Source organism: Mesoplodon densirostris, chromosome 11 (assembly GCF_025265405.1).
Source record: "Mesoplodon densirostris isolate mMesDen1 chromosome 11, mMesDen1 primary haplotype, whole genome shotgun sequence".
NCBI lineage: Eukaryota > Metazoa > Chordata > Mammalia > Artiodactyla > Ziphiidae > Mesoplodon > Mesoplodon densirostris.
In genome coordinates, this window is record NC_082671.1 from 78224782 (window position 1) to 78239765 (window position 14984).

The window sequence follows — 14984 nt, forward strand, 5'->3', positions numbered from 1 at the left end:
AAAAATGGGCTCATACTTGCATACTGTTTTATAACATGCTTTTTTCACTTAATATATTGTGAACATCTTTCCCAGGTCATTACATAGTCTTCTACTTTTATTTCTTTATTATTCTGTTGTATGGCTGAAACATAATTTATTTAATCTTCTATTGGACATTTTGACTATATACATCTTTTCACAGTTATAAACAACACTTCATTGAATCTTGTGTACATCTATGACTGTTTTCTTCAAATAAATTCTATTAGTAGAATTGTTGGTTTAACAGATATGCAAAATTTTAAGGCTTTTGATACATATATAATTGTATTTTTGAAATATCTTCCATTTGATCCAGGCAGTATGTCATTATATAACTGATAAGAGCACTTGATCTTTGGTTATCAGGTTCAGGTTCTTTCTCTAAAGTTTAAAGATTGAGCTATGTTTAAGAATCAAGATAAAAAAATTAGACAACTTTAAAATGTGTATCAGTATATACCAAAATGAAATTCTAAATTTAATAATTCGCTATTAGTACTAAAACTTTAGAGTAGGTAAAATTAGGTCAATTTTGGATTATACGGGCTTCATACTCTGAAAGAACATTGGCAATTTGCACGTGTCAGGTCCATAATCCCCTTTTATGCATGTGAGAAGTAGTGCTGCCTTCTTACCTGGCTGTGTTGCATGTAACAGAATGTCATGTTTTCTTCCCCCCTGGAACTTCTTAAGTATATAAGCTCCTACAATAACCTAAAAGTTAGTTTTTAAAATAATTTTGTACGTGTTGCTTTATGAGTATCTAAGAGAGAAATGGGCTTCAGTGATTAAGTCATAGAAGAAGGGACTTAAGTTAGCTTCTATCTATCTATCCTCTCACTACCTCATTATAAACAGAGATGCTTTAGTCCAGAGAAAATTTTTTTAAATGCTACCTTCCTAGTGTCATATGCTTGGGTATGATGATGTTTTAAGCTATTTGTATATCTTTTCCTCTTATAGTAGACTATCTATGCAGTATTTTCCTTTCTTCAAAAACATGCCTTCTTGCATATCAATTAGGCCTGAAAAATGAAAAAAAAAAAAAAAGTTTCTACCACTTACCAAGAATGAAATTTGCAGTGCAAGATTTTTGGAAAATATATTTTCTCTTAGGGAAACTTATTTTATCAGCAGTCCAAAATAAGACAATATTTCTTGCTTTATGTGATAAAATACACTTCTGAGGCAGAAGACCTAAATAGACATTTCTCCAAAGAAGATAGACAGTTTGCCAACAAACACATAAAAAAATGCTCAACATCATTAATCATTAGAGAAATGGAAATCAAAACTACAATAAGATATCATCTCACATCGGTCAGAATGGCTATCATCAAAAAATCTAGAAACAATAAATGCTGGAGAGGGTGTGGAGAAAAGGGAACACTCTTGCACTGCTGGTGGAAATGTGAATTGTTACAGCCACTATGGAGAACAGTATGGAGGTTCCTTAAAAAACTACAAATAGAACTACCATATGACCCAGGCAATCCCACTACTGGGCATATACCCTGAGAAAACCATAATTCAAAAAGAGTCATGTACCAAAATGTTCATTGCAGCTCTATTTACAATAGCTAGGAGATGGGAGCAACCTAAGTGTCCATCATCGGATGAATGGATAAAGAAGATGTGGTACATATATACAATGGAATATTACTCAGCCATAAAAAGAAACAAAATTGAGTTATTTGTAGTGAGGTGGATGGACCTAGAGTCTGTCATACAGAGTGAAGTAAGTCAGAAAGAGAAAAACAAATGCTGTATGCTAACACATATATATGGAATCTAAGAAAAAAAAATGTCATGAAGAACCCAGGGGTAAGATGGGAATAAAGACGCAGACCTACTAGAGAATGGACTTGAGGATATGGGGAGGGGGAAGGGTAAGCTGTGACAGAGTGAGAGAGTGGCATGGACATATATACATTACCAAACGTAAAATAGATAGCTAATGGGAAGCAGCCGCATAGCACAGGGAGATCAGCTCTGTGCTTTGTGACCACCTAGAGGGGTGGGATAGGGAGGGTGGGAGAGAGGGAGATGCAAGAGGGAAGAGATATGGGAACATATGTATATGTATAACTGATTCACCTTGTTATAAAGCAGAAACTAACACACCATTGTAAAGCAATTATACTCCAATAAAGATGTAAAAAAAAATTTAAAAAAATAAAAGCAAAAAAAAAATAAGTGATACTGGATGAGATCTATACTGATCTATACTGATCTATAGCTAGTCTATTTTATTAAAAAAATTTTTTTTTAATTTATTATTTTTTTGGCCACGCCATGTGGCTTGTGGGATCTTAGTTCCCCAACCAGGGATTGAACCTGGGCCCCTGGCAGTGAGAGCGCCGAGTTCTAACCACTGGACTGCCAGGGAATTCCCAAAGCCAGTCTATTTTAAATGTATATTTTTGGTATCCCTGAATTAGACACTTTATTAGTTTATGTAATTATATATATATTGACATTAAACTCACATTGTCATATAGTGTGCTTATGAGTAAAAAATAGAACCCTACTAACTTTGTTTTCAAAGAGTTGTACTATACTGTCTAAAAACTTCAGTTTTAATTTACAGTTTCTTTTAGAGCTGGAAATGTTACTTTGCTTAATTTCACCAAGTTTAGCTTCCTCCTGCTCGTTCTGCTCCAGCCACCCGGGTCCCTTGGCTCCTTGTGCCGTGGTCTTTGTTTCTTCCCAGCCCCCTGCCATGGCTTTAAACACATATACTTACTTCCTTCTGCCTGGATAAGGCCAACTCATCCTTCAGGTCTCAGCTTAAACTTCATCAGGAAAGCCTTTAAAACTTTTGTAAAAACTTTGTACTAATCATCAAATACGGAAAATAGCACCACCCCAAATCGGTTTATAATAGCTGATATGCTGGCTGCTATTGCCCCACGGATATTTCTTTCAAGACTACGCTGCTTTTTATACCTGATTTTAAGGATTTTAAAACCATAAGGCAGAATCCTTTCAAACCATGGGCCACAGATGGCATTGGGATGGATTCATATCTCTGGCTTCTGGGCATCACATTTTGAGATACAAGCTTGCCTAGAAATACAGTTACAGCTTTCCCTGACCTTACTCCAGAGACAATTTCCTTTTGCACTGCATATTAAATAGATACCTGTGCAAGGCAATGTATTGTAAGAACTCCTTTGCCAAGTTTAGTGCCACTGAGCGTGCCAAATAAAGTCAATAAAATATGTGCTGGCTTTGTCTGTAGAGGCCTAATGGCCATGTATGCCTTTTAGGGGCGGAAGTTAGAAGTTGATAGGTAATTCCTCCATCTTCCACAAAAATACATAAGGTTAAAAACTTCTGACACAACAGCATAAATTTTTGCCTCTTTTAAAAAGGCATAATTTAGGTCTTCCTTGATTGTCCTCTAAGTACAAACAGTAACGGTTTTGTGTCTTACTTTTGCACCTCTTTTCCAGGGCTCAGTTTCAGAGTACATCTGAAGGAAAGATAGTTCTGAACCTTAAACACTGGGTAATAGGTTGAAAACAAGTTGCTAGGCAAAGACAAGTCATAGCAGACAGTGCCTTTCAGCTAGGACAGGTACGCCAAGAAGGCCCATTCATGCATATATAATGCCCAACATTAGGTTTACAAGAAACCAAATTCAAATCCTTTTTTTCAGACCAAAGCAATCACTAGTCAAAGAACACAAGTAATACTTGGGCTAATAGCCATTTAAGGAAATGGCAGAGCCACTCCTTACTGTGGAGGAAGAATGTAACTAAAAACATGGTTTTCTATACATTTCCAACCTTGCAAGTAGCAGTGCTCATACCATAAAAGTGCTGTCTTGCAGGACAGTACAAAGGAAAGAATGAGGCATCCTACAGTTCTGTACAGACTACAAACTATGATGTTTCCTACTCACATCAGGGCAAAGTAAAACGAATTTTAATCTAGACTTCATTTCTGAGAGTAAGGCCGTCTAGATACCTTCAGTAACTCCTATTTTTTTTTTTTTTTTCTTTTTGCGGTATGCGGGCCTCTCACTGTTGTGGCCTCTCCCGCTGCGGAGCACAGGCTCCGGACGCGCAGGCCCAGCGGCCATGGCTCACGGGCCCAGCCGCTCCGCGGCATATGGGATCCCCCCAGACCGGGGCACGAACCCGTATCCCCTGCATCGGCAGGCGGACTCCCAACCACTGCGCCACCAGGGAGGCCCAGTAACTCCTATTTTAAAAAACCAAATGCTGAACAAAATGTAAGAAACAATGTAAAGTTGTATTAAATAAATATCTTTTTAAATGTATCACTGAGTTGACAGGAAAGTGTAAGGCATCTGCAAAACGCCCCAAATGAAATGGAAACAGGACACCTGTGAGGTAAGCCAGCACCAAAGCGTGCTTTTGCTATGAGAGTTCTGTTAAACTCTGGAGACCAGGAGCTACCAGTAGCGGGGAACTGGACATAAAGCCTGAGGCTCACTTAGGCTGGACTCTAGCTGGGCCACCACCGAGAAGTGGGCAGCAAGGAACCTTGCCTGGTTCAAGTTTGGTTCTCGGTGGAGGGGGATAAATCACCACCACCCTTGAATTCATAATCACTGGTGAGCCCTGAAGGTTTGTGGTCTGAAATCAGAGAAACTTCAAGCTCATAATTTAAAGTGGTCTCAGGTTAGTGGCCCCTGGGTGTTTGGCAGAACAAACAAATTATCTTAAGGATCTCAATTTCAGTCCATACTTCAAGTAACTCCTTTTTTCCCAAGGAAAATAAAGTTTCAGATATCACAAAACAAGGGGAAATGGCACCGTAAATGAAAAACAACACAATTTATACAACAGTAGACTCACCCACAAAGAATACTGGTATCAACACAAGAAAAATTACTGATGTATAAAGGAATAGAAGCAGGGAAAATATGAATAAGGAGCAAAAGATTACACAGGAGAAAAGTACATTTATAAACCAAATAGAACTCGTAAGAAAAAAATATAATAATTGAAAAAACCCCCAACAAATAGAGGAAGGGAAAAAAGAATAAGAAAATGAAAAATGAAAGGGAGGAGTGGACAAAAATTTAAAAAGATGATATGAGAAATCATAAAAATAGAAATCATAGAAATAAATCCAAATTATACTTGTAATCATAATAGATGTACCAAACCATCCGTACGTTTTCTGTGGCCGTTATCTTTTAAGTGTGTATCAAAATGTGAGGCCAAAGAAAGATCTAAGATATTCAGATAAACACTAACCAAAACATTGCTATAGTAAGTAAGGACCACAAAAAGATGAAAGCAACAGCATTCACAGAGAGTCACTACACAATTATAAAAAATTCAATTTTCACCAGGGAGACAGAAAAATTCTAAATTGGTATGCATCTAATAATAAGGCCCAAAGAAAAAGAAAGCAAAGAAAAAGAAAGCAAACACAAAGAGAAATTGAGAAATCTACTTATCATAATGAGATCTTGAGATTCTTCAGTAAATAAGAAATTAAGTATAAGGTAAATCAGTAAGGAGAAGATCTGCACAGCACAACTAACAAGTTTGATCTAATGGACACTACACTCAACAACCGAGGAATATACACTCTTATCAAGTAAACATGGGGCATGTATAAAAACTGACCACAAGATAAATCATATAGTCTCAAATTTCAGAAAATCTTATAGCTCATATTCTCTGGAAAAATGACATAAGAAATAAAGATTAAGACAACTATAACCCACCCCTAGCATTTGGAAATACACTTTGAAAATGACTAATGGGTTAAAAAGTCAGACCTCTGGAAGGATTAATGATGAAAAAAAATGAGAAGGCAGAAATGAACTAATAGGAATGAAAAAGAGTCATAACTACATATGCTGTGGAAACTAAAACAATATAAAGCTAATAAGGATAACAATATCGCAAAGTTAAACTAAGATGAAATGGAGAAATCCCTAGAAGAATCTATTAAATTTAACTAAACTGACTTGAGAATAATAAATCCTAATGATGCTAAAACCCTCAAAGAAATGAATCAATAGTTTAAAATCTTCTCTTAATGACCACATACATGGCTTTAAAGACTAGTTCCAATCTTAAACTCTTCCGGACAGTTGAAAAACTCATTTAATAAGACTAGTATAACCTTGATACCAAAACCAGACAATGACAGGACATAATAGGAGAACTATAAGCTGATTTCACTCATGAACGTAGAGGCAAAAATCCTAAAGAAAATATTCACAAATTGAGTCCAGCAATGTATTAAAACACACACACCATGATCAAACTGGGTTTATCCTAGGAATTAAAGATTGGTTCAATATTAAAACATCAACTATCATAATTTAATACATTAACATTAAAAGAAAAAACAATTGAACCATTTATATAGATGAGAAAAAAGCATTCAGTAAAATTCAACATTCATTCATATAAAACTATTAGCAAGCTAGAAATAGGAGAGAATCTCCTTAACGTGATGAAGGTCAATTGTGGGAAAAAAAAATACTCAACTGAAATGTCGAAAGCACTCCCTTTAAATTGGGGCTGAGACAAGGACGTTCACTATCAGTTCTTTTCAGCGTTGTACTACAGGTCCTAGCAAGTACAGAAATGTAAGAAGAAATTTTTTAAAAGGTAGAACGACCAGAAAGGAAGAAAACTGCCACCATTTCAGATGATGCGATTATATAAAAAACTCAGAAAGACATCTAGATACATTATTAGAACTAATAAAAATTTAGCATGGTTGCTGGATCCAAAATCAACACATAGCAACAATATATCTATAATCAGCAACATCCACTTAGAATATAAAGTGTAATTTTAAGAAATTTACCACAGCATTAAAAAATATATAAAACTCCCAGAAAGAAAACTAATATAAGACATGAAGGCCTTTATGGAGAAAAATTGTTAAAGTTTATTGACAGATATTAAAAGAAAACCAAATGGAGAAATACACAATGTTTTTGGATGGGAAGACTCATTGAAAAGATAACAATTTTCTCCAAGCTAATTAATAAATTCAATACAATCACAAAAGATAATACACAAACTGGGAGAAGATACATACAACATGTTTAACTGACAAAGGACTGGCATCCAGAATATATAAAGAAATCATATGAATCAGTGAAAAAAAGACACACACCCAAATAGAAAAATGGGCAAAAAAGACATGAATAGGTATTTCACAGAAGAGGAAACACATTCATGTACGAAAAAACACTCCATTTCATTAGTAATCAGGGAAATGCAAATTAAACCCACAGTAAGATACTATACAACTGCCATCCAATTGGCAAATATAAAAGATAGTCAAGATTAAGTGTTTGCTAAGATGTTAAGTGTTTGCAATGACACTCAACCACTGCCAGTGGAAGCTTAACTGGTACAAATGCTGTACGAAACAGTTCAGTATGACTAAGTAAAACCTGCTTCTTAGAGCATCAGTTCTCAAATTTTTGGTCCAGAACCTCCTTACATCCTTAAAAATTATTGAGGACCTCAAAGAGCTGTTGTTCATGCGGGTTACAGTTATCAAAATTTACCATATTAGAAATTAAAACAGGCGTTTTCAAAACAAAAATATATAGGTACACACTTGATAAGCTGTCAGAGTGATGATGTCATCATATATCTGGAAAACATTTAGAAGTGAAAAATGAGAGTGAAGAGGACAAATAATGTCTTAGTATTCTTATGAAAATGCTTTTGCCCTCACGGACTCCCCTGAAGGGGTCTCAGGGACCTCAAGAGTCCCTCGACCATACTTTGAAAACAACTGCCCTACAGAACGCTTGCACATGTGCACCAGGAGACATGTACAAGAATTCACTCATTCCTCAAATATTTATTAAGCATCTACCATATGCCAGCATTGTTCTAGACACTGTGAATGTGTTAGACAAAAGCAGACAAAAAAGACAAAATCCCTGCCCACATGGAGCTTACATTGTAACTGGCAGAATGCTCACTAGCAGCATCACTCAGAATAGCCAAAAACTGAAAACAATCCACATCTCCATGAACAGAGGAATAGATAAATTGTTGTATAGTCATACAATGGAATACTATACAGTAGTGAAAAACAGATGAAATACACTTACATGCATAAACATGGATAAGAATCTCAAAAACAGTGTCAGAAAAAAGTCACAGAAGAATACATACAGCATGATACCATTTACATAAAAGTTCAAAAACAGGTAAATCTAAATACTATATTATTAGGGATACATAATATAGACGGCAGGGCCATAAATAAAAACATGGGAATTTTACCAAAAAATCCAGAATAATGTTTACCTCATGTGGTATGTGGGGAGGGAAGACAGAGTGGGGTAATTCTACACATCTGAGGGTATTCTAGTTCTTAAGCTGAAGATTGAGTACATGTGGGATCATTTTATTTATTCTCAACAAACATTGTAAAAGAAAAAGGATATAAGGTTACGTGCTATAACTTCATCAACAAAGAGAGGGAACATCCGATTTCAGCCACTGTTCTGCACCGCATATCAGGCAATTATTGTAACTGGTGGGGAAGAAGTACATAATAATATGGAAAAAGGAATGAATATGGGCTATTCTTCACAGAAGTTAACTAGGTTCCCAGAGAGTTAGGATCTAACGAGATGGCAGTATTATAGCACTGCTCTGCCAAGTTGGTTCAGCCACTGGCATGATTCTGGTTAGTTGGTCACGTTGTTCATTGGGTGTATATAATTATTTGTATAAAGCGGAGAATGAAATGATAGGTGATACAAATCACAAAATAAACTGAGACACTGCCTCTTTACTGAATTCTGTTGACTTTCAAAAGTACAAATTCCCTTTGGCACATTCTCCTAATAGTGCATTTACGTGTAAAGCAATCCAAAAATACAGAAAGTGCATGGTGGCTATTGACTGTTTCTCCACATTGGTCGATAACATGTGCCCAGGTTGGTCACAAATGCCATAACAATTTTGCAATCATATCTTTGCCAGGGTCATCACCAGCAGTGCCATTTTACAAATTAAACAAGGCACAGTTAAGGTACATTTTCACCTGATTCAGGGGATTAGCTATACATTTTGGTATACAATTTAGAAATTTGAAAAAAAAGATCTTGAAACATTGGCTCCATCCCTCGTACCCAACAAGGCAGGCTAAAGTTATTATCTTGGGTTAGGGAGGTGGTGCAAGAGGCAGACTAGGCCCAGCAGCAAATGGCTGGCAATACATTTTCAGGAAATGGAGAGCAGACGGTGTATCCTTCAGGTCCAATCTCTTCAACTGGGTTCCAAACACTCAGAAAATTCCAGACATCGTTGTGCTATTTAAAAAATCCTAGGCTGCTTGTTACAAAAGACCCAAAATCTTACCCATACGTAAGCTGGAATGGACAATGCCACCAGGAAGTGCTAAACTGCAACTGGCAGCAGGATGATTTTGGATCAAGCAGTTGGCTGGACCTCCAGAGCCCGGCCCCCCTCTTACATGCTACGCCGCCTTAAGTGGCACACCCACAACTTTGTTAAATCGGATATAATTATTATACCTGTAGCTTTGTCCTCCTTCTCCAATAAGAAACAGAGAAATAGGGAGGGAGCTTTTCTCAAGCTCGTAGGGAACTTCCAGTCTATCTTTTCAGAGGAGGAATGGATAATCCTCTTGGTCAGAGGTGGACATTTCTTGGACCATGACTTACTAGCGGACAGAGTTACTCTATGCTCAAAAGCAAACGTTAGATGCTACCTTATATAGTTATAGAAATAGAAGATATAGAGATCTATTTTGAATAAGGAGGCCGGTATAGCTTTTCCCTTCATCATTCGGTTTATAGAATTAACTGTTTCTCCCCAGAATGCTGTAGTTCATGTTTTTCCAGGTATGATTTTTAAGAAGTCTTTTTCTGAGTTACAGAAATATATAAGTATACGGACTCCCAACTATAACTGGGAAACTTGGAAAGAAGGTGTGCCAATGTCATCTTGTTTTCCAGTCGTGTAAGAATCCCTCGTCCTGTCAGCTTAGAGGACAACAGTGACCTGACAGACTCCAGTGAGGTTCTAATGCCGTTGCTCTGTGTCCTCCAGCAGCCCCCTGTGCTTACATATTAAATATGTAGGTAGCTTCTTCTAAAGTTAGACAATTGTCCCTGGCTTTCCTATATGGAAATCAGAGAGACTGACTTTGGAAATATTTTTAGCTCATTTTCCTGATCATCCAATGTTAAAAATCATTATCCAGCAATGCCCACCAGTCTCACTAAATTCTCAGATCTTTTTAGATCAAAGAATTCCTCTTGAGATCTATACACACCCATATTTAATCCCTTTTAGCCTAATAAATATGTGACATATCTCTTACTTATCCCAGAACTTCTCTTAGGAACCTAAGTAACAGCAGGGTAGGGTAAGACAAAGGTGGAGCTTGTATTTCCTCCAGAGGCTTATTAAATCTGCTAAAATCTCTTTCCCTTTCAAAGCCTCCCTCTCACTTTGACCCAATTTGAGAAGGGGGGTGAGAGTATGGAGAGAGATGTAAAGGTGCAATTTTCTTTAATCATTTGTTAAAATATTTAAGTAGCAGCTAAATGGCTGATATACAAGAGAGATAAAGACCCAGTCTCTGACCATCTGGCAGAGGGAGAGGAATAACAACGCTAACGAGTAAGGGCGCAAGAGCTTTTAGGCTGCTATGACAGAAGATTGAACAAAGGACAGTGGAGGCATAAGAAAAAGGGGTCAAATCTACCTAGAAATGAAGTATGTCAGGAAAGGCTTCAGCAGGTTGGAGACCTTTACCTAAATCTTGAAAATATGAATGGAGACAGGTGGGAGTGGAAAAGGGGACTGCAGACAGAAGGAGGTGCATAAAAAGACAGAGAGGACAGTCGGAAAGAAACTAAAAAAACGTGAAAGTGTCAAGGGAGTGGTAAAAGTTTCAAATGACAAGATTAAGTACAATGAAAGAATTCAATGGATTTGGGAAATGAGATGTTACCCCTGACCTCTGCCAGAGCCATTTTGATGGAGTAGCAGGACAGAAGACCGGCTGCTATGAATTAAAATGAAAAGCATAAAGAAAAAAAAAATTAAGAGTAAAAAGGACCAAAAAAAGGTGACAACAAGTTTAGTCTGTTTCTTGGAGCCATCTGCCTTTTACTTTCAAGCATACTAGTTTAGTTACAATAAAGGTTAGATAGGCTTTACATTTCTATCAGAAAATGACTCTCAAACACAATCCACTAAATAAACAAGTTTTTAGACACAGTTCATTCTTTATGAGCCTGCCTGTATCATTTTAAGTGAATGATACAACATCAGCATTTCTACAGATTTACTCTGCCATCACTAATTTTTCTTCCATGTAGTTCAAAATAAATAACACCTGTAATTGCTTATAGTAGAAAAGGTGCTTTATTTTACATGTCATTGGTACACAATACATAAAACTGCCTAAAATTAGTCTTGGAAAACGTAACTGTCAGTTTATACCTTAAATGGTCAAGGACCAAGTCTATTTTGTAACCTACTTCATTTATGATCAGATGACTACAGTAATTTTAAATACTAATAATCTCTTCATATCCAATGTCACAAGTTATTTTTATGCTACAAGTGCTGCAATTTTTAAAAATAAAAATATCTCCAGTTATAGTAGACCACATATCTAACTGGAACAAATCTTTGCTAGTCTACAAGTCTTTGAAATAATGGGTCAACAGTTTCACCTTCTTACAGATGATTATATTTATGCAGTTGGGTTATAGGGCAGGGGGCCCTCATACATGCAATTGGATTATTTCTGTTTTTTTTTTTAATGCAGATAAAAGTGAGTTTATAATACCCTATTTCTAGTTAAGTTGCCAAACAGTTTACTAAGCTAAAATGAAGCCAATACAATATTTTAGAAAACATAATTCTAAGAGCATGCAACAGCAAAATCTTTTTACTACCTATGTGAACCAAATCTGCAGAGTCCAGGAAGAGGACTATGGCACAAAGACTTGTACATCTAAATTGCTTAGCCAGCTGGGAGAAGTAAAGAAAGTAATTCAACTCAGGGTAAATCCTCTTATGAAAGATACCTGCATGTTATAACCCACTGCTACACAAAGGGATCTTCACTTAGAAAATGTGCAAATCATAAGAAGCAAAATGCACTTCTCTTGTTATTTATCCCAATCCATTCTATTCATAAACACATAGCTCAATGATCTCTTATTAACTATTAATGTCAAAGCCACAGAGATTTCCTAATGGCTTCTTTCAGTCACCAATCATTTATCAAAGAGATAAATGTGATTACTACTTAATGTACAAATGTGAAAAAATGGTAAGAAACTGGGCTGATTCTCAAAGTAAAAACATTTGTTATTTTAACAAGTCCCTTGGTATAGAAAGACTGCCTTTCTCTCTAGAAAATAAGACATATTTTAGAACCACAGGTTCATATTCACCTCCTAGTCTAGAAAAGAAGAGATATTTAAACAAAGTAAACTAAACAAAATACTAAGTAGGTATAAATGTACACACTCAAACAAATATTCTATTCTTCGCTTAAAGTCAACTTACTCCTTGTCATTAAGAGAAGTGCTTCAAGATGCAAATTGTTAATTAATGCAGAGAATAAAGGGTTAAAAGCCAGACCTTTTCCTAATAAAGCGAATAGATCATTAAAATGATTGGGCTTGAAACACATACTTACTATAACTTTCCATTCTTATTCTTTTTATAACTAAACGCACACATATACACAACAAACCCTAGCATTTAATATGTGCAAAATTGCTTACCATTTATTTTAACTTTGGTTAAGTACTTCTTTAGCCTATATCAGACATATTATGGAAGCTACACAAATGATTACAAACATAATAATGAGGTAAGTTAAAATTCTACTAGTGCAAAAAGCAAGCATATGCCAAAAGCAAAGCATATGAGTTAAACAAATGCAGAATGAAGCTCTCACCAAGGGAGGAGCTGGGATAACAAACCAGAGAAGCTCCTTGTAAACACTGTTTGTAAAGTACACATTTAAAGATTAAGGATTCATATAGCCACAAAAAAGGTATTCTAACAACACCACAGTAGTGCATTTATTTTACCTTTAGAGTTTGGAAATCACTCGTTACGTGTCTAACAGTTTGCATATTTTCTTCAAGAGAAAATTAGTGAGACACATTAATTACAAATACTGTAGTATAAAAATCCCAGTTCTTTACAAAAATTATATATTAAAATATTCTATACACTTTTAAATTAGTAACTGGAACATACATATATATCAATTCTGCACAATTAAATCCATCTTTGCTTGGAGTATTATACATGAAGTTTGAGGACATAGCTACTCAGTCAACCTAAACTGGCATAAAGTTACATGGTACAAAACGACAGACCTGTGCCCCTGCAGTTACTGCAGCTCTTAGTCTGAAATATCCTTTCTGCAATTATTGCTCTGTATATTCATTCCAGATTCGAATAGGCAGTGGAACCATGAAATGTCTAAAAGGTTTAAAACAAATTACCTGTAGCAGAGTATCCATAATGCCTATATGCATCTTTAAGGTTGTAATGGAACCTGAGTAAGCTGTCTAATGCTTATATTTCAGTTGTAAAAAAGTTTATACAATTTCAAGGTAAAAACAATGCAAAAATAAAACATTTAGAGCATTTACAAAAATCTTACAAATGTTTAAAACACTATTTCAAAACTCATGTCCAGTTAAGGTGCTTCTTTCTTTCTTCAATAAGAAGGACATACTTTAACTTTGAATTTTAAACTATGAACATTTTAATTTCAGCAAAAGCAAAATTAGATCCATTGAGACAGATGTTAAAATGTTTAGGGATATACTTCACTTCTGATGAACATACAGAATTTTACTGCTGAAAGGGACCTTAAAGGTAAACTCTTTTAACTCCCTCATCTATTAATCAGGAACTTGAGGGCCAGATAAGTTAACTGCTTTGGCCAAAAATATATTCCAATATATCAACCTGGTATGAATCAAGAAAACCCATTATTCTTTTTGTATGTTGCCACGATTCTTGGAAAATGATGAAAATTCAAAAGCAGATTTCTGCACTTGCCTCTTTCTTTTTTTTAATTTTTTAAGCTCTGTTCTAACTGTAGATAAAGAAATGAATCAAATGGCTACTAAAATCAGTATTACAAATATTATCCAGTAGAAGATAGTTGTTAGAGGACCACTGCTCATATAGAATAAAGTTAGAGGGAGTACTCAAAGACAGGGCCTTTACAATGTAGAGAACATTTACTATATAAGACAGCACAGTGTACAACAGCCAGTTACTAGAATCATCTCAATAACTCTAGGATGACTGAGTTACATGGCCTTTATAAAAGATATTGGAGTAATAAAGCCTTCTAGCTTTTATCTTAATTTTACTATTTTCCTTTATAAAAGAGCTATAACTTTAAGGAAGAATTCATATACTAGTTTTCAGAGAGGCTTTGCTTCTTTTCTACTTTTATTTGGGTCCAGAATTGAGCAAATACATTTTAAGAACAACTTACAAACTCAAATTCATAACTGCTAGAAATACAGTCAGAGAATACTCTTTTAAATGACAAATCTCCAACACCAGTTACTAATAAATAATCATCACAATAACTTCAGTTAAAAAAAATCAATTTAAAGGTGCTTTTTTATTGTTACCTTGAAGCCATCGAACTTGTGTAGCTGGTCCATATCCCTTTTCATTCTTTGCCGATATCCTGAACACAATGGCAGGCCTGGATGTATAATCAATATGTGCATTTGCAAGTTGCCCAGTAGTTACTATACATGATGTCTTTAGACCACAATAAATCCTCATAAACACAAGCTGACTTGGATTATCTTGTATTTGTGCTGTGCGGATAGCCAAGTAGGCTGAATATTCCAAAATATTTCCAGAAGGTGAAGTTGGAGGTTCCCAGGAAAGATGGATACCCTCAACATTCTTGAAGAGCGGGGG

The 14984-nt window shown here is 35.7% G+C and overlaps 1 protein-coding gene across 2 annotated transcripts in view; it reads right to left on the reverse strand.

The window, feature by feature from the left end:
* Window positions 1–6939: 6939 nt before the first annotated feature.
* Window positions 6940–14984, reverse strand: part of HCFC2 (host cell factor C2) — a 48667-nt gene continuing 40622 nt past the window's right edge. The window contains exons 15-16 of one of the 2 annotated variants that reach the window (XM_060111956.1): window positions 14684–14969; window positions 6946–8541 (exon numbers count right to left, since the gene is read on the reverse strand). In XM_060111956.1, coding sequence (XP_059967939.1) covers window positions 8525–8541; window positions 14684–14969 — 303 coding nt within the window. In that variant the 3' untranslated portion in view covers window positions 6946–8524. Of the gene's footprint in view, window positions 14970–14984 lie in introns of both variants that reach the window. The other variant, XM_060111954.1, reaches the window with a different exon arrangement.